This window comes from Rutilus rutilus (assembly GCF_951802725.1).
Source record: "Rutilus rutilus genome assembly, chromosome: 21".
NCBI lineage: Eukaryota > Metazoa > Chordata > Actinopteri > Cypriniformes > Leuciscidae > Rutilus > Rutilus rutilus.
Genome location: NC_140226.1, coordinates 7,356,022 through 7,381,974, shown reverse-complemented (window position 1 = coordinate 7,381,974; position 25,953 = coordinate 7,356,022). Strand labels below are relative to the sequence as shown.

Sequence of the window (25,953 nt, the reverse complement as noted above, 5' to 3'; positions counted from 1 at the left end):
CTGCCTTCTGTGGTGTGAAATGAAAATGGGGCTTGTTAGCCAAGCTGGCAGTATCTCCCATTACACGCGTCACATGTCAGGGAGGGACAGGGACTTCATCTCAGTGAATGGATACTTTTTTCTTTCTTTTTTTCCGCTACTGGATTCTACCAAGATGTTACAGGATTCATTTATTGACAGAAATTAAGGATTTCACTTTTCTTTATTAAGGCCAGAAATTTGGCACCTGGAATTGGTTTTCAGAGGCGTTTTTTACTGTAAATTCGAACATATAACAACATGTGTACTTCAGTGTAATTTATTTTTATTTTTATGGTCACTGCAGTGTTTCAACCTTTAAGTACAGTAAAGGCTTATAATAATATATTTAATGTCAGAAAACATTTATTTAACAAATCTGGCAGTTTGGAGTGGAAGATCTTTGCTTCTGAAAATGTTTTAGTGGTATGCAATACAATCTGTGAATTAGATCATACTGCATATAATAATTTGATGATTTTGATTTCTAGAGGTTGCAGCAATATTATCCTAAACAACCTTCCATTTATTATCTTTATGGACATTCCAGGTCATTACTCTATAAAAAGCAATTTAGACATTTATAAAGGTTTATAGTACATTCTAATATTTTAGCATACTATTTGGAGATCTACTCGATGCAAGAGCCAGTTTGGTTCACCAAGGTACTCCTAATGCATTTTTATTAGATTATTTTCAATGGATATTTTTTAGTATTGATTTTTGTTTTCGGATTAAAAACAAATTCCCACTGAGCTCATTGCAGTACATTCTGGAATTGCTTGATCTGAGAAGCATATAGGCGATTTGCTTTAGAAGTTGGCCAAAATGGCCAAAACTCTTGGAAGAACAAGCTCTTGGAGTCGCATCTATGACGTCTTAAAATGTTTTCTAGCTAGGTAGCAAGGATGCTCCAATCAGAATTTGGTCCAATCACAGATTATGATCACTGGAAGCAGTATTGGCCGATACGATCACCTATACCGATCACAATAATAAATAATACTATTCTTAACAACAATGTATTTTAAGTATAAAATTTTTAAAAATGATGAGAAAGTATCATGAATTGCCAACTCTTTATTTATTGGCAAGCAACATGTGCAACATATTCCATTCCCTCTCTTATAGCACTACTGTGAAATAAATAATATAAATAAAAAACAGAACAGTCTTTATCAATGGAAAGTGAGCAAATGTAAAAACACTGCATAGTCTTCACTAATATAAAATATAGATTATTCCCACTACATCTACTAAAAAGCAATGAGTGTTTTCTCTTTGTCTTGTGTTGTTTGATTAACATTAATGTCACAGACTACAGCAGGAACATTAGGCTGCTGTCACTTTAAGAGCTAATGTACAGCTCCAATATACTGTTATACATGCAAATTATTTCACAACTGTTTATGCTCACTTAAACATAACGACTGTGTTCAAGCGAATACTCACCAAGTCGGGCATTTTGACATATTTCTGGGTTTCTACATATACCGATACCAGTACTCGGGTTTTGGTCCGATACTGTGCTCGTGTACTCGTACTTGTACTCGTAAAACTAAGGTATCGGTGCATCACTACTTTTTATTATGGAGCACGTCCTGCAGTTTAGCAACAGTAGACTGCATTTCATGACAATCACTGATCTAGCTGATTTGGATATTAAGTTTGGGCTTTCAGGAAGGAATGAAAGCACACCGCTGTGAAGGAAAACAATGCACTTATATTTCACAGCTCTTTCTTGCTGTCATTGGTGTAGGGTTGCTGTTGTTGTAATGTCTCCAAAGACGTTGCAAATGTATTTTCAAAAACCTGGTAGAACTGCCAGACCAGTGAATGTTGTGAAGCAATTTTAGCTGCGCATAGAGAAAATGTCTAGCGAGTCTTGCGTTATCTGGCTCTTCTGATCGGCCTTTATAGAGACCACTGATCAGAATACATAAAGCTATAATCGGCCAATAACGACCGGCGCCCGATCAATCGGAGCACCCTTACTAGGTAGCTCACTAGGTTTTGGAATATAGCTATTTTTTGCAGGTCAACAAGGGGTCAAACTTTAGAAGCATCTATATTTCTACAAGGAGCCATGCTATACTACATGTGATCCAGCAAACCAGCATCCCTTACCTGAGGAAGACCACTGTAAGAACAGCAGCTCAAATCACTGAAATCCTTTTCACAGGGACAAAGCCAAAAGAAAAAAAATTAGGGATTTTCCATTTAGATACAGACTAAGGTAGTTTACTGGGTGGCAAAGAAGTGCAACAGACTCAACAAAGCAAGCATTTTAGCTGCCACTTTTTATTCCAAACAACACAGTGCTCTAATTGTAGAGACAGTCCCCCTGCAACAACCTGCTATTAAATGCCTTGCTCAAGGGCACGGTCATGACAGGAAGTCTATAAACTTCTCCGGCTCATGGGTCACCCCTCTCTGGGTTTAAACAAACGGCCCAGTGCAGTTCCTTAACTGCCGATTTACCACCATTATTAGCACAGTGCAGAAACATCTCAACAGGGAGGAAACATCATCAGCTTCATCAAAGTCGCAAGGCTTTACACTTGATAACCAGAAATGAAACCCTACATCCTAAAATAGCCTGTTTATTATCTTGGTGCATTTCTGAGAAAGGAGGTGGGGATGGGAGAAAGAACAAAATTTTTAATCCTGTCAGCTCTGTAATTACTACCTTTAGAGTCTTTATTTATCAAAAGTCCTGTTATTTACACCTGTGGGAGGAATTTCCCACCAGCATGATGCATGAGTTTCAAAACATAAAAGGTAGGAAAATTGATATGCAAATGTGCTTTCTGAGCATTGGTGAAACGGCACACGGTCACGACTGGTTAAATCAGACAGAGTGAGTGCAGTACCTGAGAGACAGAAGGCTTCTTTTCATGACCTCGCTTGGTAAGAGTATCCAGGCCCTTCAGGGATGAAAAGACCCCTTTCTTACTGCGACCTCGATGGGAGAGAGACAGAGAACGCTTTCGCATTGTGGCCTCGTCTCTGGAACAGATCTGAAGAGCAACAGAGAGATTGGCGTTAATGGTAACTAGGCAAGTATTTCAGTTTTGAAAATGGCATCCACTTGCAGTAATTTCAGATGAAAAGGGCATTGGGAATTTGGGATTAGAGCACAACTGTTTATTATCTCAACAGTCCCATTCATTTTTAACAATAATGTACAAACCTGTCACAACTTCAGCTATTATACACTTCTTCTTTTTTTAAAAATGAATTCCCCATGAAGAACTAGACTACCCACAGTCTTGATGAATCGATCAGAGAAGTCACTGTCGCCATGGAAATGAGAATCATGCCAAAAGAGCTCAGCAGCAAATACAGACTCCCATGAAGCATTGCACATGGCAATCAAGTCTCCCTACACTCAACCAACTTATATATGTGAATATTGTGCAATTAAACTGCAAATATATTGTATTTTAATCTTATTATAAATGTCTCTAAATCAAACATTTTTAGGGTTGGGCAACGATTAATCGCGATTAATCTCATCCATAATAAAAGTTTGTGTTTACATAATATATGTGTGTGTACTGTGTATAATTATTTTGTACATATAAATACACACATATGCATGTATATATTTAAGAAAAATGTGTTATTTACATATAAAATATTTATATATAATATAAATTATGTATAAATATATATACAGTAAATACATGCAAATATTTCTTAAATATATATATGCATATGTGTGTATTTATATATACAAAATAATTATACACAGTACACACACATATATTATGTAAACACAAACTTTTATTATGGATGCGATGAATCGCTATTAATTGTTGCCCAGCACTAAAACTGTTATATTGTACTGTTGTTTTGCTTCAGTCGCGTAATTTACAATGCTTTATAGGATGAGTAGATAAATGCTTAGTAGTTTATAACTTATATACCTTTGCAAACTTTGTTTTAAAACAATGTCATTGGAAGACAAAGTTGTGATTCAACTTGTGATTTTTTTTTTTAGATCTTCATGGAGAAAATGAAAAAAAAAAAAAAAATGTCCGGAACCACTTTAAAAGTGTAACTGTAGTGTTCAAGGATACTAACCAGTGCGTGGAAGGAGGAGACGGAGAAGATTCCCAGTCGGGCCAGTGCAGCTTTGGTTGGGCGGCTGGCTGTGGCCAGGAGGCTCTTGGGATTGGGTAACTCGCTGCCCTGCAGACTGGCCAGGTAGCAGCGCATGCGGAAAAGGTCCATGTTGAAGCGCTCAAGATTCTGTTCCCACTGTTGGATCTGTCCACAAATTAAAAAAATGGTTGGTGAGGAAGAGCATCGCATCCACCAGTTAACAAACTTCCTTTCACAAGAATCATCTGTGATCTATGGTGGCAGAAACAGCATGAGTAATGGATCTCAGGGGCTGTAATTGCTCTCAGATGTGAGTGGGGCATAAAGGGAGTTTTTTCCTCCAATCTTCAATTGCCATTATACTTTGTAATAAAATCTCATAGGGGAAACAATTGGATTGAATGCTTTGCTCTTTTGACAAAACAGATGAAGGAAAAAGAACATGCCAGGGCCATTAGTCACAGCTCTATGAACATTATCAGTTTGCAGATGAAAAGCACTCATCTCACAAAGCTAGACATTCAACTAGACTGTTGAAAAAACAAAACAAACGTTGTTCATGTTACATGTCGGACAGACAATCTCTTCCTGTTTAAGTGGGAGGTTCTTGCCTGCAATATTGTTTTGTTTTAATGTATCATAGGCCCTTTCTACACTGTCTGAGGCCACAATTAATAAAAGTCTATCAACAACAAGAATGTAATTGTATATTGTTCACTCATTATATTTATGAAAAATAAATACAAATATTTAATTTAGCAATAGATAAAAAACAAAAAATAAATTCACACAGCTAATCAGGGCTTGACATTAACACCCGCTGAATGCGGGTGGATTTCAGCAGTGGCGTGTAAAGCAGTCATTCATACTAGCCACTTTGGATTGAAACTTTTTATAGAATATATACATTTTTCAAATATAGTCTTTTAAAGAGGCATCTGAAATCATAAAGTGCAACGTAGTGTTGTCAAAAAATATAGTTTTTTTTTTATTACATATCAATACTGAAATATCTGAAATGCTTCCAATACTCATTTTCAGCAGAACAGATACAAAATACCAGCTGCGCTTTCTCTCTCTCTCTCATCTCTCCGACAGCGAGTGACACATAAACCCTCCTCCCCTCACTCACTGCTTTCATTTGCTCCAGATGAATATTGTTGGTGTTACAGGGTTGTTGGTTGAATTTTGGCGTGGGATTGCGCGTACTGCACATCATTTTACTAATTCCCGCAGATGTTGTGCTCAAACCCAAAGTGCGCGCACATAAAGCCGCCTCTCAGTACTAAACGGAGTTCTTTTTGCTGCTTATTGCGCATAAATGGTCAAATAGACACAAAACAATGTCAAAATGCCAGTCAGTTATGTTTTAAGTGAATGTAAACAGTTGAGAAAGAAAACGCATGTATAACAATATAATGGAGTTGTGTGTCTTAAAGTGACAGCAGCCTAATATATCTGCTGCCAAATTATAAGATCATATTAAAAATATTTCTATGGCAGTTTACCCCCATGGAATTAGTGTCAAAATTGTGGCCAGTGAAAATGCTGAGTGGCTAGAAACTTTGGAAAACCACTAGCCACAGGGGGTCAAGCAAAATCAATGCAGCTAATCAATAACGGCACTTTGGCATTGTTACTTTTGTGTGTAGCCTGTATGCTTTGATTTGGGCTTTCAGCATCAATTCATACCACTGGCAATGAGTCTAGAGACACTGTGCCATTACAGTTTCTTGGCTTTTGGTTTATTAAATCCTACCAACTCAACCTCACACTGTTAAATCAAGTATAATGAGGCTGGATAGACACTGTGTTGTTAATCATGGGTCATGGGAATAAGTAACCATAAGTCATGGGAACTTACCCTAACACAGGAGTGCAGTTTTAGGAGTGTGACACTGGATACCGGCATCCTCCCATTACTACAAAAAGAGAGGCCTGTTTGCTGTAGCTCAGAGCCCATTAAGAACACACTAGCTCGCCTAAGTCTTGGAACCTGTTTGAGAAATTTGTTCTAATTGTGTCCCAGGGTATTTGATACCGCATCAACTGATAGCTACCTGTGTTGACTAGGTGAAGATATAATAGTTGAAAGTTCTCACACAGTCTGTTCATTGACTGTCTGATGCACATAGGCTTAATTTGCGGGTGGGACGGGTGGGACATGTCCCCACCACTTTTTGCCAGTGTCGGTTCTGTCCCCACCACTTTTTTTTAACATCTCAGGGCATGGATGTACCTAATGCAAAGGAAACATCTCCAGTTGTCTAGTATTCATTTAGTTAGTTTGAGTTAAATAAGAGGCAATCTGGCGCTGGAATGTGTCGTCTTTGAACAGTGTTGGCTCTGTTCTCTCGCGGCTCATGCACAGTCTTCACATATAGACGGGCGCTTCAATCTAACGCTGTTGTGGGGAGCTGAGTCTCTCTATTTGTTACGGTGAAATCACAAAACAAGATGCACACAAATGTGTCCATGCTCTTGATATACAATCACAGATGAACATTTTTGTTTAAGAAAAGAAAAAGAAAAAGCTATACAAAGACAGATTAGAACCCAGAACCCCTGGCACGCTTACCAGAGATGTTCCCACCAGGCCATTAGGACACACAAACATCAAATGTGTACATACTCACTGACAAAGTCAGGGACAACTTCTGACACTTGAAACAAAGTTGCAATTAAGAGGTACCAGGTTGATAATGAGCTTATAATGAAGATTGATACTTTTTAGAATCAAGATTGATTTTTTACATTGCTTCGTGTCACTACATTTCTGAAAGAAGTTTGACAGACTTAATAAGTAAACTAGATTATGCATGAGTCTGGCCAAATTTCTTTTTGCCTTCTGAGGTATATGTATTTGAAATAAATAAGCAATGCTTACTACTTCTGGATGGGCAACATTTCTGATAGTAGTTCTAAATGTGTAGTTCTACAGATTTCTCTTTCATTTGTTTATCTGACCTTTTCCCTGATTCATATAAAAGGCATATGTTTAGTTAAGTTGCAGTGGATGCAAGACATGAGCAAGACTTGAGTTTGGGAGGAAGGGTGAGGGGAGGTCAGTGGAGACTTTAAACTGCCCAGCTGGCACTGACTTGTGGAGACAGACAAGACTTCAAAGTAGTCCAGTTTCTCAGGCCATTCTAACCTCTTCCCCTTCTCCAAATCCCTCATCCAGCCTGGCACCCCTCTGACTCCCCCTTTGACCTTTGCATCAACTTCAGAGGTTCCCATGAAGCATTACCTTGATTGTTATCAGGCAGTGGGAGAAAACTACTAATACCATTGGTCAACTAAAGCTATGTGGGTCATGCAACCTCTAAAGCGGTATGTGGCAGTAAGATTAACATGCCTTCTGTTAACATGACTAAGCTCTCAATGATTAATCCCAATGTTTAAGACAAAACGGGGAACTTAGTAAATTCTTAGCCTTGTCAACACATACACATCTCACCACAAAGCCTAACATAATGACTTGGTAAAAGCACTAAACTTAATGGTAAAATCATCACATGTGCACCTTAATTGTCTTTAAGAAATTCATGCACTTTTCTGTCTTTCCTTGTTCAACATATCTCACTTATTAGTACATACCAAGCATAGCTGAAACAAAAAAGGACTACATAACGGTGTTACACCAAATGAACTTGATTGGTTGCTTACCTGGTTTTCAATAGCCTTTCTATTTTTGGGGTCACCAACGATGGACAACTGCAGCTCTGCCATTTTCCTCATCTTGCCATCCATGTCGATCTTCTGGAGAAGACCACGGATCTGCCCACGTAACAAACGCAGTGTGTCCTCCTTCCCATAGCGCTTCGCAAACAAAGACGCACTAGCCGAATGAATGGCAGTTACCCAGTTCTCCAGGTCAGTTTGGTTGGAGGCCTAGAGTGGGAAAAAACATATAAGGAAGGAAATGTTACATTTTATACATAGAAATTCCTGTATCAGTATCACAAATAAGGTTATTTTATTAGTGACCTAGAAACTTTATACTTCATTTTACGTATATAATAACAACATTGCTTTGTTTTACGTTTTTTCAAATTCCTACAAAATGTATGCATTTTCATTTATATTATGAGGTCTAGATTTTCAGCGTTTCAGACTTTTGGACCCCACTTTGTATTTGTCTAAAAAAACAGATTTCAAGCATTTAAGTTTATGCTTGATATCATACAGGTAATGTGTGTGTAGTTTTTTTATTTACACACTGACTGCACTAATCAGCATTTGGAATAGCAAGAGATTGTCTAGCTAACTAAGCCAGAAAATGTTGCATAATATAAAAATGGCAGAGCTTACACTGAGAAAAAAGTCCTATCCATTCAAAAATGATCAGTCATTCTTACAACAACAAGCAAGTGGCTGGTACTCAGCGACATAATGGCCTGACACTATACTGGAAACTACTCTTATTTCAGTTAGTAACATCAAAAAAACTAAAACACACTATTCCCAGTTGAGTTGCAAACACAAAGAGCATGCTAAAACTATTTAGAGTAAGTATTTTCATCATATAAATTGCAGTGCACAGCCTGTTATATGGTTTGACATGTTTTTTGGTTATATGGGGTGAGTGTGTGGAAGAAAGGGACCTATGCTGTGATTAGAGTACACCTTCAGCTCCACTTCAGTTGCGGCACATTGCTTCCGCTCTGCAAACACGCAGCTTCTGCACTGCTTCCAATCCACTAATATGTCCAGTGTGAAATGAACAAGAGTTTGTAAGCTCAGGTTTTTAACTGACCTGAAAAAGGTAGACATCACCATAGGTGTTACTGAGGCAGAACACATTCTCTTTCTTGGGGTGCTCAGGAACAGTCTGGACTACACCGTCCTCTGCTAACAAGGCATAGCATGGAGACTCTGGTTCTGAAGAGGCTTTTCCATAGGTCTCATAGAACAGCAACGTGCAACCTGCAGATAAAAAAACCTTGCCATGATTGATCAGTTCAAGCAGTTGCTTTACTGCACAAACGTGAGTGGCACTGCAAATCACAGTGGTAGTTACAGCAATCATGTCATACCTACCCTTTAGAGTGACCCAGAATTGCTTCCATTTTCGACGGCCCACTAGCTCTAGTTTGTGGTCCTTGTGTACAGTGAGCAAGGGCTTGAAGGAGAGCCATCCGGCCCGCCGAACTACACCTTGTTCTTTCTCAAACAGCAAGTCCAGCTGCTCTAGAGACCCTAGGATTTCCTGACCACTGCTCTCTGTCTCCTCTGAGGAGCTCTCACACCAGTCTTCTGGAGGCCGACCAGTCTTCAACTCCCTCATGAAGTTCTTGTAGATGTTCTGCCGCAAAACATCAGTCCCCGAATGAAGGGCACCAGCAGAGCCGCTGCAGGTGTTCAGTGTCAGAGAGTGAGAGCGGGTTTGAGACATGCCGTTGGGGAGAGTCTTAAAGCTGGAGACCTGAGAGGGAGAGCTGGTATCTGCAGTGAGGACATCCACACCACTATCAAAGCAATCGACGGACTCGCTATATCTGGGCTCCTACAACAAACAGTAAAGGGGAAATATTATGAGAATAAGGTTATATTTATGCTGAAATGTGAGCTGAAATTCTGTTTACTTGAAACTAAAACTATGTTTCTTGTACATAGCACAAAACTCATCATCGATTTTGAAATCTGGTCATTTCAGACCATTTTTTTCTTCTTCAATATCCTAAAGTAAAAATATGAGTGGTTCAAATGTTTATGCAAATGTTTTGCCACAGCATTTTAATAGAGTTGCTATTCATTTCTTAATGTTCAGAGTGGTTTTTAAGCAGAAAGCCATAGAAACACAAATTACCTCAATTTGAGGTATCATTCAGGTAGGTGGCAACAATTATGAGAAACAATAAGATAAGGTCACACTTTATATTAGGTGGCCTAACTACTACATAACTACTATGCACTTAACCATTTGATACAGTTTACTAATGTGCATAAATGTTGATGTATTGTAATTAAATTTAAAGTACATGCATTTAATTACCAATTTGAAGTTTAGCCCTAACCGTAACCCAAACTTTTACCAAAAAACCTAAATAAAACTCTAATACCTAATCCTACCCTTACTCCTAAACTTAACCATACCTCAAACTCATTATCAGTAAATATGGGAATTTTGTAGTTACACAGTAAACACATAATCTTGTAGTTACTAAATATTAGTACATAGTAGTTAAGGCTACTGAAAGTGTGACCCAAGGTACTTTAAAATAGCAATAATAAAACTAAGCAACCACCACCACAAAAAAGAAAAAAAGAAAAAAGAATAACAGAGAAGTCAGTTATGGCCCGTGTATGAGAGTAAGCTCAAGCGCAGATTTTCACAATGTTACACAAATTTATGAACAATGAAAGCCCATTCCTCCATAGTAGTAGATATATTGTTTAAAGGGGTGTCATTTGAAAATCCCACTAATAAGATCATCAGTTCCCTTCTGCTCTTACGAGGAGCGCACTTCAAAATAAATCTGGGTAGGATCCTTCTCGAGCATCCTTCAAATTCAACACATCTCCAGCAGCTGACACTAATTACACAAGGGTTCAGACGTGCCAACAACACTGTGTAAAACTTTACACTACAGCTGAGCTCTGGCATTCACGTGGCATTATAAATGGCATTATGAATTTTTAAGGACAGACAAGTCATTTGTTGAGGTCAATTTGTAAAGAATATAAGAACATTCAAACGCGCATACCTATAGACTAAACACGTCATATGCATCATGTGTACGCCGTCAGTGTGTGCGCCATGTGTACGTTTTTGAGGTTTACGCGGAGATGATAACATTTTCCCAAAATTTTTCAACACTTGGACCTTGGAACCTGTTTCAAGGTTTGCGTTCTCGAGCCACCGGGCACTGTTGTTGTGCGAATGAGCCGACCGGAGTACGTTAAGGGTTTTTTGTTAGAACGGTGACGTGTAAGCGGCCCCTAAGTTAATAACTAATGATCTTTGCAACGGAAGTGAATCGATCAATCAAAACTAACTTTAGATGGACAATAACTTTATTCTAGAGCTGCTGTAAAGCCAAAATAATCTCTGTTACTTTAATTTCCTATTATCACTGTAAAGCTGCTTTGAAACAGTCTATATTGTTAAAAGCGCTGTATAAATGAAGGTGACTTGACTTGACGTGGAAATTTATGAGAGAAAGGAAACTTATTTTTAAAATATTGTTTAACATGAATTCCTAAAGTTAAACAAATGAACAAGTTGACATGACATGCCACAGATTATGTATCTATATTGAAGCTGTCCAGTGATCCAGAGGGCGATGATCTTACCAGGCAGTCTGGCAGATTCTGAGTTCTGCCAAATGGTCTTGGACGCTGTCAAATTGTAATAATGACTGAGAGTGTTTCTAAGCTGAAGTGTTCAGACTGGTTCATAATAATACATTTTAGATTGCTTTACATAGTTACGGTTATGATTATCTCGATATCGGCAAAACATTTATTTTTACTAAAGTTGTCCAGAGCCAAATTCCAGGTCACTCTATCTTCCATCCCCTATAATGTATTTTCATCCGTTTCTGATCTCAGTAATCTACATCAAAAAGCTGCATTAGAATTTATTACAAAGTTGGCATGAAATTTGTCATTGACAATAGATCTTATTCACAGCAGCGCCATCTTTGATTTTTAACAGGAATGAAAGCGAGGCTGTGAGGGATAGTCACACATCTCTTCAGTGGATTGTACTATTATTTGATGTGTTTTAGGATTGTTCTACAGATGAAACACTGCAAAAAATATATTTCCAAGGAATTTCAGTAGACAAAATCACCCAGACAACACGAGTTGTGGAAAATTAAAAGTGATCTAGGAGCTTTATACAGCTTTTTACATTGGATGCCATTAAAAACACGGTAAGTCTATCCCTCACAGACTCGCTCTCATACCTGTCATGGCGGCGCTCTGAATAAGGTCTTGACTACTCAGCAGCTAATCCGTACTAAGTTGCTAAAATGACTTTAAAGTCAAATTTCATGACTGTATATCTGTTTTAGTCAAGATTACTATGCTTAAAATGCCTTTAGTTAAAAAAATAATTCACTGCTTTCTTATGATAAGAGCAGAAGAAAACGCAGTCACTTTGAATGACTGATTAAAGAAGAACTAGACTGTATCATATCATATTACAAGTCTGAAGTGAGTAATACCAGAGTAATGGCTGTTTGTAAAAAAAAAACCTTCTACAGACACAGACTCCACAGAAAATATCAAAGAGCTATTCTACTCTTACTCATCAAACACAGCATAAAAGCCACAGAACAGAAATATCTCACTACTGACGGTAAAACCCCCCAAACATGTAAGATTACAAAAATAAAATGATGGCTATGAGTATTATAGTAATATAATTTAGGCAGTATGAAAAAGACAATAAAATGCATATAAGATCTAATCAGAATTAATATAGCCTATAAACTAGGCCTACATGTTAAAAAGTAAATGTAACACTTATTTTATGAAATGAGGTACTCATGGTTTTGGTCTCCTTGCTTTCTTCAACACCATAAACAGAAATTCTCCCATGTTTCCTTTTTGAACTCACCAAACGCCAAGCACAGCTTTTGCGATGAATACCCATCATCTTCAGAGCACTAAACCTAAACTTGGGTTTGCTGTCTCATTGAACTGGCATGTTGCAGCTTTCAATATTGTGCCCTACATGTGCTCCTGGCAAAGCAACAATGCCCGCAAAAAAACAAACTCTTCTGACTTTGAAAAACGTTTTAACATTTCTTTAGGGATTCAAGACAAATAGCATTTTAGGGGACAATCTTAAGGAGGAATCTTTTCTATTCACCCTTTCTATTGTCAGTTTGTTCAAATTCGAAAGTAGTCTTTTGAAACCAACAAGATTAGTTCAGATTCGTTTACTGATATTATATGTTTCCACTAGTAGGTGGCAACAAATGAGCATCTTTTATGAGTTATGAGTGAGTCATTGCATTGATTTGTACTAAAATGCAACACTTTATTAAGATGTGTGCGCGTTTTTAAATCTATCAGGGCTCAACGCTAAGGAATTTTTTCTCCACTGGCTCGGTCAGGTCAATGGTTCAAGTGGTTGGAGTACAGAATTGATATCTCTTTCAAGACTTCTTGTGTTTGAATGGTTCAAAATCGCTTGAATGATTAAATTGGCAAGACTTGTGACGATGCAGCACTGTCCAGAGAGTCCTTCAGGTCTTCCAAACCGTTTTCATCATAAATGACAACAAAAATGGATCTATTTTCTCCATTGTGTAAACTGCTGAGCATGGCTTCGATTAAGCTATACAACAAGACAATAACAGTCCTAAATACACTTCATAAATGTCTTTATGGTATTGTAATATATTGTCAGTGTCATATCAAATTTACACGTTAAGAATTTACACATTACATTGAAAAATGTATCCATTCTGTTTTTGCTGTGAACAAGAACGACTTAATTGATTGATTGATCTATGTTCACGAACAAGATGTCTGACTCTTATTTCATTCACTAACAGAGTAAACACTGACTAGTTCAGTGACTGATTTATTGGAACTGGACATATCCTTTTAGTAGGTCCAACCCAATGAAATACACTTCACTAGCAAACTACTGGCTCATGCTCTGTCTTTACAGGCAGGACAAGCCACCAAAGAAGTTACATACTTCAAAATAGAGCTTCAAAGAAGAGACACTTCAGTGAACGAGAAATACGAGTCTGTGTATGAAAGTAAACAAGAGTCATTCACTTAAAATATTAGTTCAAAAACACAGATTTTTTCACAAACGACACATCACTATATACAGTGCGTGGTCTCTCCAAATGACACAAATCCATCATAGTGACAGAGAACTTTAATCCCTATTTAAGTGGTGTGAAAATGAGAAAATGTGAAAAAGAAAATGTGTCAGATCTTCTGGGTTGGCTGCTTACAGGCTTGAGTCAAATGAGCCCACAACCAAGTTTCTAAGATATTTAGATTCCTAGATATTGTTAGGAGTTGTGAAAAATGAATGAGTAAGCACACTGTTATAATTGGCTAAAAGCATCTTTCTCCCTGCTACCTCACTGCTCACCGCTATACTGGGCAGGTTAAATAAGTAAATTTGTAAACTAGACATTGGCCCCGTCCCAAATGGCACAACTTATGTCAGGGGCGAGGCCAGTAATGTTCAAGGGAGTGGGCCTTCATAAAACAGGGTGGGCAAAGCGTAGGCTAGAGTAGGAAAACTGCACTTCAAATTACCAACAAGTTTCAAGTTTCAAGTTTCAAAACAGCAAAAAACAACAACGTGTAAAAACTACACTGTAAAAATGTTTCACTTATTTCAACTTAAAAACTTTCTGTTGCTGCTTTAAATTAAGTATAATCAAATTGGCTGTCCAAGTCATTTCAACTTAAACTTTATTAAAACTGACTTAAAAAAATCAAGTTGAATCTCGTACAACTTATAAAAGAAAGAAATTGCTTAAATTATTTTATGAATTAAAGTAATGTAAAAACATATGTTGCCATGACTTACTATTTAGGCTATAATTTGTTTGTTTTTTACAGTGCACGACACACAATAAAATGACTCTTACTATTTTCTATCAAGTTTGTCAGTATAACATTATATTAAAAAATGTTTAGACCTGTGTAACTATAAACATTGAGAGAATCTTTGTACTTAAAATCGGAGATGATCTCATTATAATCAAGTGTCTGTCAGTTTGCAGGAATTTTGAAGGAAGTTTAAAGGAATCACCGGGATTCATTGCTAGACTTGGTTTCTTGCAGCTGTACAATTGAGATATCTAATTTAGGCGTTTTAAAGTATCAACTGATTGATATTGGCTTCACCATTTTCAAATTCAACTCAACAAACCCGCAATTCCTACTATTGCAAGTTTTACAACCTTGCATCATAACGTTAACATTGTGGGGACGGGACACAGAAACTGATGAATCATATTTAACATTTCATTTTGACAAGCGTGCACCTATAGGGATAACCGTCTGCGATTGACCATGGAAACTTGCATTTAATTATTCTTTGAACTAAATTAATAAAGTTATAGTGTAATAAGATGTGTATTATAATTATTTATGTGTCTTCGCCACTGCTTCATGTGCACTTGTGGTCTTGCTGATTTACAATGGCCGCTTTTGACGTTTGTGTTGATGTGAAAGACGTGACATGAATGATTCCTGAAACTGTGCAGCTTTTTGAGGAGCTGTAATACAAACAATCTTATTTAAGATGTTCACCTAGCCAAAAACAAAAAAATTTAAGGAGAGACGCAACCCCTAATCCCGAGAGTGAGCAATAGTTTGTTTGCATTAACTCGGAAATGCAGACTGAGGCTGGCATTGGATTTAAATCTTATTACATCACTCAATTTACTAAATAAAACTAAAACAAAGACATATTCACAAAACAGCTCTACGAGGTAAAAAATGAGCATGTTTAAAGTAAAATGGAAACAGCCATCCAAAGGATTGTCCTTACCTGAAACTTTTTCCTTGTCAAACTTCCGGTCCAGTCACTGATGCGCCTAAATCTGTTTCTGATGGACTCTTTCTTTCCATTATTGTCTAGAAAAGGCTTAGGTTTACGACAAGGTAAGGTGAAGGAGGAATATTGCTCTTCCTCTGGGCCTCCTTCCGAACAGTGTTCCTCCATCACAGACACATAGGAGGATCTGTGCTTTAAATGGCTGTCATTTGAAAACTGCAAATCCTTAACCGTAGAGAAGGTGGCAGCAATTCTGGGATCCCTGTAGAGGATGGTTGCAGTATTGGCAGCCAACGGCTCATCCAAAAAACCCACGTTTGATGAAATGATTTGTCTTTGGCTGTTAGGGGATGCACTGTCTGAATCGTTAAGTTCGACACTGGTCCCCCAGGGCAAGTCGTACAAGGAGCCATCTGAGCTCAGAGAGCTACCTTTACTGCTCTTGAAGCTGGAAACAGCCTGAGCAGCTCCAAGATGGGCGTCTAATGAGGGACATACACCAGATAAGCGAGAACCGGACTCTAATGTAGGGGAAAACTTGAGGAGCTGAACTGGTCCAGCGCAATCATCCAAAGTAAGGGCACTGTTTGAACTGCTGTTAAATTCTACTCGTACGCTACCATCTTTCTTGATAACAACTCTGGGGCTGCTCTGGTCCTCAATATCCTCAAACCTGGGACTTTTCTCAAGCATCTTCATTGTGTTAATAGCATAATTATTACAGGGTTTTCTCTTCTCCTTGTGGCTGCCATACAAGCAGCCATTTTCAGAAGGCAATGTCAAGCAGCCTTCAGGCAACAAGTCCTCTGAAACCCCATTCCACTGACTATTTGCACCACTCTTTAGTTTATGTGTGATGTAATCATAATGGCGGGACATAAAAGTGCGGCTGCTTTTCGACGGGGAGGAACCACGATCTACATTTCTGGACTTCAATGCAGAAAATCCTGAACCAGCACTCCAAAAGCCTAGAGGTGATAAAGCGTCTTCTTTGGCAGAGTGGACCTTGAATGAATAGGGTTTCTGTCTGCCAGGGATGATGAAGCTATTGTTTCTAGTGCCCTGGATGCTATACTGGCTCTCAGAGTTTCCCATCCTGGATCTAGAAGAGCAAGAGAAAGATTCTGTCAGTAACACAAAGCTATGCTAAGGCTTTTAAATATTGCTGTTATGGATTATGACTACTATGTGTTTTGAGATTCTTATTTAGTTCTAGGGCCACATTTACTAACAGCTTACGCCAGCGCAAACCCTCTTTTGGCATTAAAAAAACTACTGTCAGGATCTACTAAAGACACGCATTGAAAAATTAGTGCTGAAAAGGTGTAGACAGTTATTTTTGCGGCTGATCTTATTGCATATGCATTTGTAAGAGTTTCCCTTTCAGGCGCAAAATTTATGGGAGGAGAGTGTTTAAATGAATCATGCAAGGTGATTTACTAAGGTGTGTGCTCGTCAATTTACTGGTGTTTGCGCCATTATTTACCGCCCCAAAAAAAGCATAAACGCTAAACCAGACGCTACCTGGTAGATTGCTTTGGTCATTATGGGATTGTTCTGACTGTGTCTGTGTTCTTTAATTTGCAAGTCATCACTAGATCACGCACAGAACTTTCCACTCCCATCAGCGCTGTTTTGGAATTGCCCTCTTACGCTAATTTGCCCTGTTTAATAAATCTGGCCCATAGTGTTTGTTTGTGAATTTTAAGTGATATAAAAGTCTGAAACAAGTTACTGAGATTTTCCAGTAAAGTAAGCAATCCATGGTATTGGCAGTGATATGCCGTAGTATGACTTACCAAGGTAGTTAGCCCTCTTATGGCCTTGATGTCTGCACAGTCATCATTCTGTCCTTGGTTATCTGGGGGGAAGAAAAAAAAACATACTGGTCTTAGAATGCATTAGTTTTAAAAGGTGAAAAACGTTCACAGTACAACAAAAATATCAATGGAATGGTCCACCATTTCTACCATCTCAGGAAATGTGGTTGACATGTTAAAATTCAATATGTAACCCTGGAAAACCTTTGATTAACAGGATAAGACTAATTATATCTAAGACTCACTGGCATTTTCACATCCTCTTTAAACTTTTTCTCCCTGAGCTGTCCACATCTTGCCCTGACAGTTGGTAACGGTTTTGGTTTTGAAGAAGAAAAAAAGTTGACTTCATTTACTATTTACAGCAACCTTTTTTTGACACTGCTAAAAAAGCTTTGAGATAGATACCAAATAAAGCTGTGGTCAGAACATGTTCTCAGTAGGCCTACTATCCACAGGACCACACTAACACAGGCTACACATCCCTACACTCAAAAAAAAAAGAGAGTTTCTGTCCAAATGTTGGGTTGAGCCTGTTGGGTAGTTTTTGTGTTACCCAGCCGCTGGGTTAGTGGATGGGTCAATCTTACTAAAAGTTTAAACAATACACCCTCCATTGCAGGGTTTTATTATATATTATATATTATATATATATATATATATATATAATATATATATATAATGGGCTTTTATATAGCTGTTAAAATTGTATTTTATATATATATATATATATATATATATATATATATATATATATATATATATATATATATATAAAATACAATTTTAACAGCTATATAAAAATATCTGTGGGGTATTTTAAGCCCATTCAAACACCCAGCGCAAATTAAAATTCTGTCATTTCCTCATTCTCTTGTTGTTCCAAACTTGTATGACTTTCACCCTTCAGCAGAACACAAAATAAGATATTTTGAAGAATGCTGGTAACCAAACGGTTATGGTGATCATTGACTTCCATTGTATAGACAAAAAAACTAAACTCTCAAAATATTTTTTATGTTGCACAGGAAAAAAAAGTCATTCTGGTTAAAGACAACATATGGTTGAGTAAATGATAATCGATTTTTCATTTTTGGGTGAACGATCCCTTTAAAAAAACAGTGTCCTACACATTTCTAAGAACACATGTATACAAGCCAAGCGATGTCGTAACCATTATTAAGAGAGGTTAAATCCTCATTAGCTTTAGCGGAAGGAAAGATAAGGAATCAAGTGAATTTCAGAGATCACTATAGAAAATTCCAGAGAGAGCTGGGGGTTACAGTAGTTAATTTTATTCAACCTCTGTTTTTTTTTCAAGGACGCATTATACTGACCAAAGGTCGCAGTTACAAAAAAATCTATTTCAATAATTATTGTTTTTTTAACTTTATTTATCAAAGAATCCTAAAAAAACAAACATATTAGGTTTCCACAAAAATATTATGTATATTACGGCAGTACAGCCGTTTTAAACTGTGATAAGAAATGTTTCTTAATCACCAAATCATTTTCATAATTTCCAAATACAGTTTTTACTGTATTTTTTATCAAATAAATGCAGTCTTGCAGGGCATAAGAGACTTCTTTCAAACGCATTAAAAAATCTTACCGACCCCATACTTTTGAACGGTAGTCTGTTTTCTGTTTGTTCAATTTATTCACTGACGAATCAAAGCTAACGATTGAACATAGAAGTCATGCTATAACATTCACTAATGAATGTAACACACAGATGAATTCATGTAACTCTTTTTAAAAGACAATAATGCAGTGGTTGTAGAAAGTTGTGAAAGCATTTCAGTTTAACATAGCCTACATTGCGAAGAGAATCCAATTAACTACAACAAAACTTTGTTTTCATTTGTGAAGTTTTTCTCAGTCTTTTAGGTAGTCAACAAAACACATTTTACAGTATATGGCAGGACTGCAAGAAGAAACCACTACTCTCTAAAAAGAACTTTGCTGCCCGTCTAAAGTTTGCCAAGGAACATGTGGATGAGGCCGAGGACTGTAAGAAGAATGTCCTGTGGTCTCATTGGTCTAGAGAACTTCTTGGTTTTAAATAAGAAGTGTTACATTTGGAGAAAACCACATACTGAAATACAATAATAGGAACCTAATCCCAACTGTAAAGCACAGTGGTGGCAGTAAAATTATTTGAACCAGAGTTAAACTAAAAAAGTGTACAGGACAATATAAAGCTGTCAGTCTGGGAACTGACACTTAAAACACTGACACTGCAGCAAGACAATGGCCCTAAACATATAAGGTCTACCATGTTTAAAGCACAAAAAAATGTTTTAGCATGGCTAGACATGAGTGTAACCCAATAGAAGTGTTGTGGAAAGATCTAAAGATAGCAGTTCACACAAACACACACAGAAATGTTGGAAACCCAACAAAAGTCACTAAGTGGAAGAACTGTTGAATGGAGAAATGGGCCAAAATTTCCAATGCTCTTCCTAGACAGGACTGATCCCCCATTACCAGAAAAGGTTGGTGGTGTTGTTGCTCAAGGGGGTAAAGACAATCACTCTGTGGTATCATTTTGCACATAAGCTAAAATATACAATGTTATTTTAATTTGGTTCTTTACAACATTTAGCTGAAACAAGGCTCAAACGTCAAAGGAACTTTGATTCAAAAAAAGCCTGAGAAAGCAAAGCATGTGTTGTATTATGATTGCTGAGGCTTACTGGAAGAAAGCTATAGATCCAGATCGAAGGCCAGAATTATTTGAACATCTGTCTTTGCCTAAAACTCCCCTCTTTTACCTCCCAATTCACTGCTTAACATCAATGCCAATTAAAGTGTCTATACAACACTGCTCAGGAAGGAATATGCTCATTGCTTTTTCACACAGAATGAAATAAAAAAGGCTTTAGTCTGACAAATGAGCCTGTCGCAGTGCAATGCTAAAGTTAAAATGATAATTTTCTTTAACTACAATTTCAATTGTTGCTTTTACAATTTGGTGGCAGAAACTCAAGCAGAAACGCTAAGCAGACATGTAAATAACAGTATTTCAGTGACAGAATGTGGCTTACAATCAATAATGAAAAATGTGAAAAAAGTTAAGAAGGCATTTAAAGAACTTTACATGACAATAGGTTCATGTGAGAAATCACACAACTTTGAACACACAGTTGATAATCTCTAATGTCAAGTTGACACAAAAAGCGCTGCCATGCAAAAGGCACATAACTAGCGTGCAGAACATAACAGAAGCAAAGAAGCCTCCAACACTTTCTCTGTCATAGTTCTCTTATGTCCTGCTGTTACATAAGATAACTCTTTATTATTAGACATGCAGCCCCCAGATCACTTTCTCCCTCATCATGTTACCGTCCCGAGACTTGACAGCAGCAGCTGAGAACAGCGTTTCACTTTTGTCCTTAGAGGGGCAAAACAGGGTGGCTTGCAGAAGTACGATAAATGCTCGTTGTTATAGGAAATGCCTATATGCATTATACTGTTGCTGTGGCTGAATAAACAGAAGATTGAAACGGTTTGATTGATTAAACATGACTAATAAACACACGACTACAACAATATCTGGTTAATCTGAGTTCTTTAAGCCTTCTCCGGTATTTTTCAGTATAGTTCAGTGCTAATCGACATGCCTTTATCACTGTATGGAATACTATGACATAATAATGTTGTGTGCTTTATTCTGTTAAGCCACATCAGCTCATAAAAGGATGTTTTCAAACACCCAACTGACATTATGAAGTGAGTTTGGGGTAAAAAGTTATTAAATTATGTCTTTTGTTGGACAAGAGGTTCAGAAATGCTTCTCATGTTTGGAAAGATGTTTGACACGTGTTGCTTTTTCAAATGCATGTTATAAGTGACTCAAACTCACAGTGCTTTCAGATGGAGCAGCGTTTACAGAGCTGTACGTCACTGACAAGCTGCGCATAAAAAATACAGTGGTGGTCAGAATTATTGCCATCCCTGGTAAATATTATCAAAGATGGCTCTAAAAATAAATCTGCATTGTTTATCCTTTTGATCTGTCATTGAAAAAATGTGCTAAAATTTAACCTTTCATTGGAGTAAAAGAATTGAAAGTGGGGGGTAAATCACATCCAAAACATCCAAAACATGTTGACCATCATTTTTGGCACCCTTTTATTAAATACTTTTTGCTTATTTTATTAATTACTTTTGCCAGATAACAGCTCTGAGTTTTCTCCTATAATGCCTGATGAGTTTGGAGAACAACTGACAAGAGATCAGAGACCATTCCTCCATACAGAATCTCTCCAGATCCTTCAGATTCCCAGATCCATGTTGGTGGTGCTTCTCTTCAGTTCACCCCACTCATTTTCTATACGGTTCAGTTTAGGGGAGTGGGACGGTCATGGCAGGAGTTTCATTTTGTGCTCAGTGACAAATTTTTGTGTTGATTTTGATGTTTGCTTTGTACCGTTGTCCTGATGGAAGATCCAACCACAGCCCATTATAAGATTTCTAGCAGAGGCAATCAGGTTTTGATTTTTTATCTGTTAGAGGTATTTGCTAGAATCCATAATGAACAAGATGTCCAGGACCTCCAGCAAAAAAATTGGCCCACAACAAAGATCCATCTGTATATTTAACCGTGGGCATGGGGTACTTTTTATACCTGTTTGCACCAAAACCATTTAGGGCGTTTGATGCCAAAAAGTTTTTTGTTGTTGTTGTTGTTGTTGTTTAGTTTCATCTGACCATAGAATCCGGTCCCTTTTGAAGTTCCAGTCGTGTCTGACGATTGAATATGCTGGAGTTTATTTTTGGAGGAGTGAGGAGGATTTTTCTTGAAACCCTGTGGTGAATGTAGGAGTTGTTTGAAAGTTTTTTTTTTTTTTTTGGCTTTCTGAACCCGAGACTCAACTAATATTTGAAATTCTCCAGCTTTGATCATATTTATACTCCTCATATTTATACTTATGTGAAACAAGAAGTCACAGCTTGACAAGTTCGTGTTCCTAGTCACCCTGGTGTGCTACATTTTTTAAATATTAATGGGAATATACTTCAGATATTTTACTCATAAAAAATTAAGGTGTGCCAATAATTGTGGCCAACATGTTTTGGAGAAAAACATTTATTTCATAATGCGATTTACAAATGCCATTAATTCTGACCACAACTGTAATCGCAGCCTTTGTGCTTTCATCATCGCACTAAGCCAAATCGGTTTAAGCGCAATTTCTGGTTAATTGCAATTAATCGTGCAGCCCTAGTTGGGAGTCATATTCTGAAGTGGGTCTTAATTCAAAGTTTTTTTTACTTAATTAAAAGAATGATTTGATCAAATTCACAATGAGACTGATTTCATTCGATTTGATTATGATTAATGATTCAATTCTATTTTGTTTATTGCATTCATAGTATTATGTAAATGCTTCTTCTAATGTGTCTCATAGTAAGAAAAAGAAAAAGACAAACTATTATTCTTGACTGAAACAAATGAGTCACGATTCAAATAATCCATGTTTCAAGATCGATGCATTTGCATTGGCAGAATTTGGGATCAATGCATGGAGAAAACGTGTGAATCGTTACACCCTTAGGAGTAATAGATCATATATAACGGTTCTTTCTTTCTTTCTTTCTTTCTTTCTTTCTTTCTTTTTAATTTATTTCCACCACTCTACGAGCTTTCAGAAAGATCAGAGAAGTTGAACGAACTGCGTATCGAAACATACATAAACACCTCCATCGTTATCAGACAGTCTCTTTGGTACAGCACTTACATATCTGACTTTATTTGCTCATGTCAATTATCTGCAATAAATGGAAGACTAAATGAAAGATAGATATTAAAAAGAAAATTTAAAAAGGGAAGCGAAAACTACATGAAGTGAAACATGAAAAGGAGTCACATGTTTAGATCCAATGTTTTTAGCAGGTATAATACTGTTGAGCTTTATTTTACATTATGGCCTAACAAGCGAGTGATTGATCAATCAGATTCTTCTGAATCGGTTTCTCCTACTCTCAGTGTAGATTTAATGTCCTAGCAAAGTCTCAATGCACATTTATGTCTCTGTACTCAAGACATCCCTGTCAAATGTCAACTGATAGAATATTTCAACATCATAACAGAAATATTGACAGTCTTTGGAATCATCACCAGTCCACCCATCTCCTAAATCTTTCTGACGTACTGTAGACAAATCAATCTGAGCAACACACTGACTGACTACAGTTCAGTAAATCACAGACCTGTCCTGAGCAGGAGTCTTCAGTTTAAAAAGAACTGAAGGCAAATTAAGTTTCAATGAACAGTCAATGATTCAGACAGCAATAAGCTAAAGTGAACAGCACTAAACCTACACCTGCAGCCTGTTTTTTTCCTCTTTTTTTTCTGTTCTTAATCCAGTTAGACGCAACAAAGGCAAGGATGAAAAACACAGACAAAAACACCTTTCCCTTACCTTTGGGAAAAAGCTTTAATCTACAATGCTTTGAAAAGGAAGATGAATCCAGTCTGTCTGATCTCAACATCAGCTCTCATAGAAAGACGCACACTTAAGAGACAAAATGACTCACACAAAAGCACATGTGCACACGTGGAAACTCCCTCCCAGACGGAGAGTGACTCCTGCTCCGGACAGCACTGCTACGGCGTGAGGGGAAAATCTGATGTCTGTCAAGCCAGTGCTTCTTGTTTCTTTGGTATAGCATAAACTCCTTAAGAAATCCACCTGAAGTTACATCTCTGTTGTTCTTTACTCAAAGCAGAGGACAGAAGCTGAACCCCCGCAGTTTCCCATGGAGGGTTAACGCTAACCGAATGTGTCCACAGTGTTATCTGACCCTGCATAGCACCATCACCCCCACATTGAGAGGCGGGACGGCAGGGAGGGCAGCCAGAGAAATGGGGGAAATGAACGGGTAAAAGAGGAGGGGTTGAAAATGGATTCATTTTCAACTCTATGGGGAACAAAATCCCAAAATTTGATTACATTGAGGGTGGATGGCACTGACAAGTCTACATATTTTTATTTTCTAGGTGTACCCTTATAAACAAGTACAAGGAATGTTGTATTTTCCTGGCAGCCCTCAATTCCACCATGCTCCCTAAAAACAAACATTCTTTCTTAGTTTCAGTCAAACAAAAAGTTCATTCAAACTGGCTAATTCATAAAACAGGATCACAGCTTATTAGACAAGTTTGACACAAATTTCTGCCATATATGTGATGGCTTTATTGTAGAGTATCACTTATATTGCGAGGCAAATAAATAAATAAATTAGTGCTGTCAAATAAATTAATCACGAATAATCGCATCTAATATAAATGTTTATTAACATAATATATGTGTGTATATATATTATATAATATATAAGTCTGTGTGTGTATATACTCTATATATACACACACACACACACACACACACACACATACATATAATATATATAAAAAATAACAATATATATACACGCATATAGTATGTACACAAACTTGTACGTTATATGCGATTAATCGATTTGACAGCTCCATATTCAGAGTGTGCAAACTCCTTCGACTTGTATTTCGATTCAAAATTATAGTGTAATGGCAAGCTCAAGAATTTTTATTGAAAAGCATGCACAGGACAGAAATGACTTTTCTCACTATTGCAGATAAGATGTAATCATCTAGTTTTCTGTAGATCCTCTACAATTTACTATTTTTATAAAGATAAGCATTCAGTGGATGATCCTAATTAGAAGATGATGCTTTCATGCAGGATGAAGAATTTCATGCAGTTACTGGTGATTAGCTCAACAACAAAAGAGCAGAATGAGTAAAGAGGATCAGGGTGACAATGAGAGTCTCCATTATAAATTGTTTAAAGGAGCTGGTGCCTTTGAAATGGGAAATGTCTTTGTGGGGATTAGGGACACAAGGTCATACATATTCACTAAAGGCATGATCCTGCTAATTACACTCAGAACAATTCTCAGATTCTGGCCTTTACTGGGCTGCGCACAAAGCTCATTAACACCATCTGTTGGCATAATCAAAAGTGCACTAGCCAACAGGGGCAAGAACTCACAAGTAGTTTTCTGTAGTGCTGTATGAGACGGGTTTCACTGCCTATTTTGCATTAGTGTGCACAAGCTTCATAGACCAATGAATCTTATCAGTATATGTAACCTTAAATGGAACAAATGGTCTAGACTCCAGCCATCCTGACCATCTTTAATGGTAATGGGCGAAACATACTGTACATAAGCACACAGTCGGTGGTCTGTCAACAAAACAAAGGACAAAAACAAAAAGCTGTGTGAAATTAATACATAAGATTTAGGCTACGGACTGGCTTTGACCGTTCCAAAATGTGGGAAGGCTTACGTAGAGTGGCCCATAGAAGCAGCCGCCAATGAGGTAACTATGCATGTATTTCTATAGCTATGAACGCCATCTTCTGGCAAGACGAGAGATTTCATTCAGCACGACCCTCACAGTGCATTATGGGTATTCTCTACCCATAGATATCCATTTAAGGCTAGATGTCTTAA

The 25,953-nt window shown here is 37.4% G+C and overlaps 1 protein-coding gene across 3 annotated transcripts in view; it reads right to left on the bottom strand.

Moving 5' to 3' along the window:
* tiam2a (TIAM Rac1 associated GEF 2a) overlaps window positions 1-25,953 on the bottom strand; it is a 111,740-nt gene that overhangs the window by 50,711 nt on the left and 35,076 nt on the right. For 2 of the 3 annotated variants that reach the window (XM_084393894.1, XM_084393895.1), the window contains exons 2-8: window positions 17,428-17,489; window positions 15,623-16,730; window positions 9,172-9,637; window positions 8,888-9,057; window positions 7,798-8,022; window positions 4,108-4,293; window positions 2,892-3,038 (exon numbers count right to left, since the gene is read on the bottom strand). In XM_084393894.1, the coding sequence (XP_084250020.1) occupies window positions 2,892-3,038; window positions 4,108-4,293; window positions 7,798-8,022; window positions 8,888-9,057; window positions 9,172-9,637; window positions 15,623-16,723 (2,295 nt within the window). In that variant the 5' untranslated portion in view covers window positions 16,724-16,730; window positions 17,428-17,489. Of the gene's footprint in view, window positions 1-2,891; window positions 3,039-4,107; window positions 4,294-7,797; window positions 8,023-8,887; window positions 9,058-9,171; window positions 9,638-15,622; window positions 16,731-17,427; window positions 17,490-23,994; window positions 24,296-25,953 lie in introns of those variants that run through there. The other variant, XM_084393896.1, reaches the window with a different exon arrangement.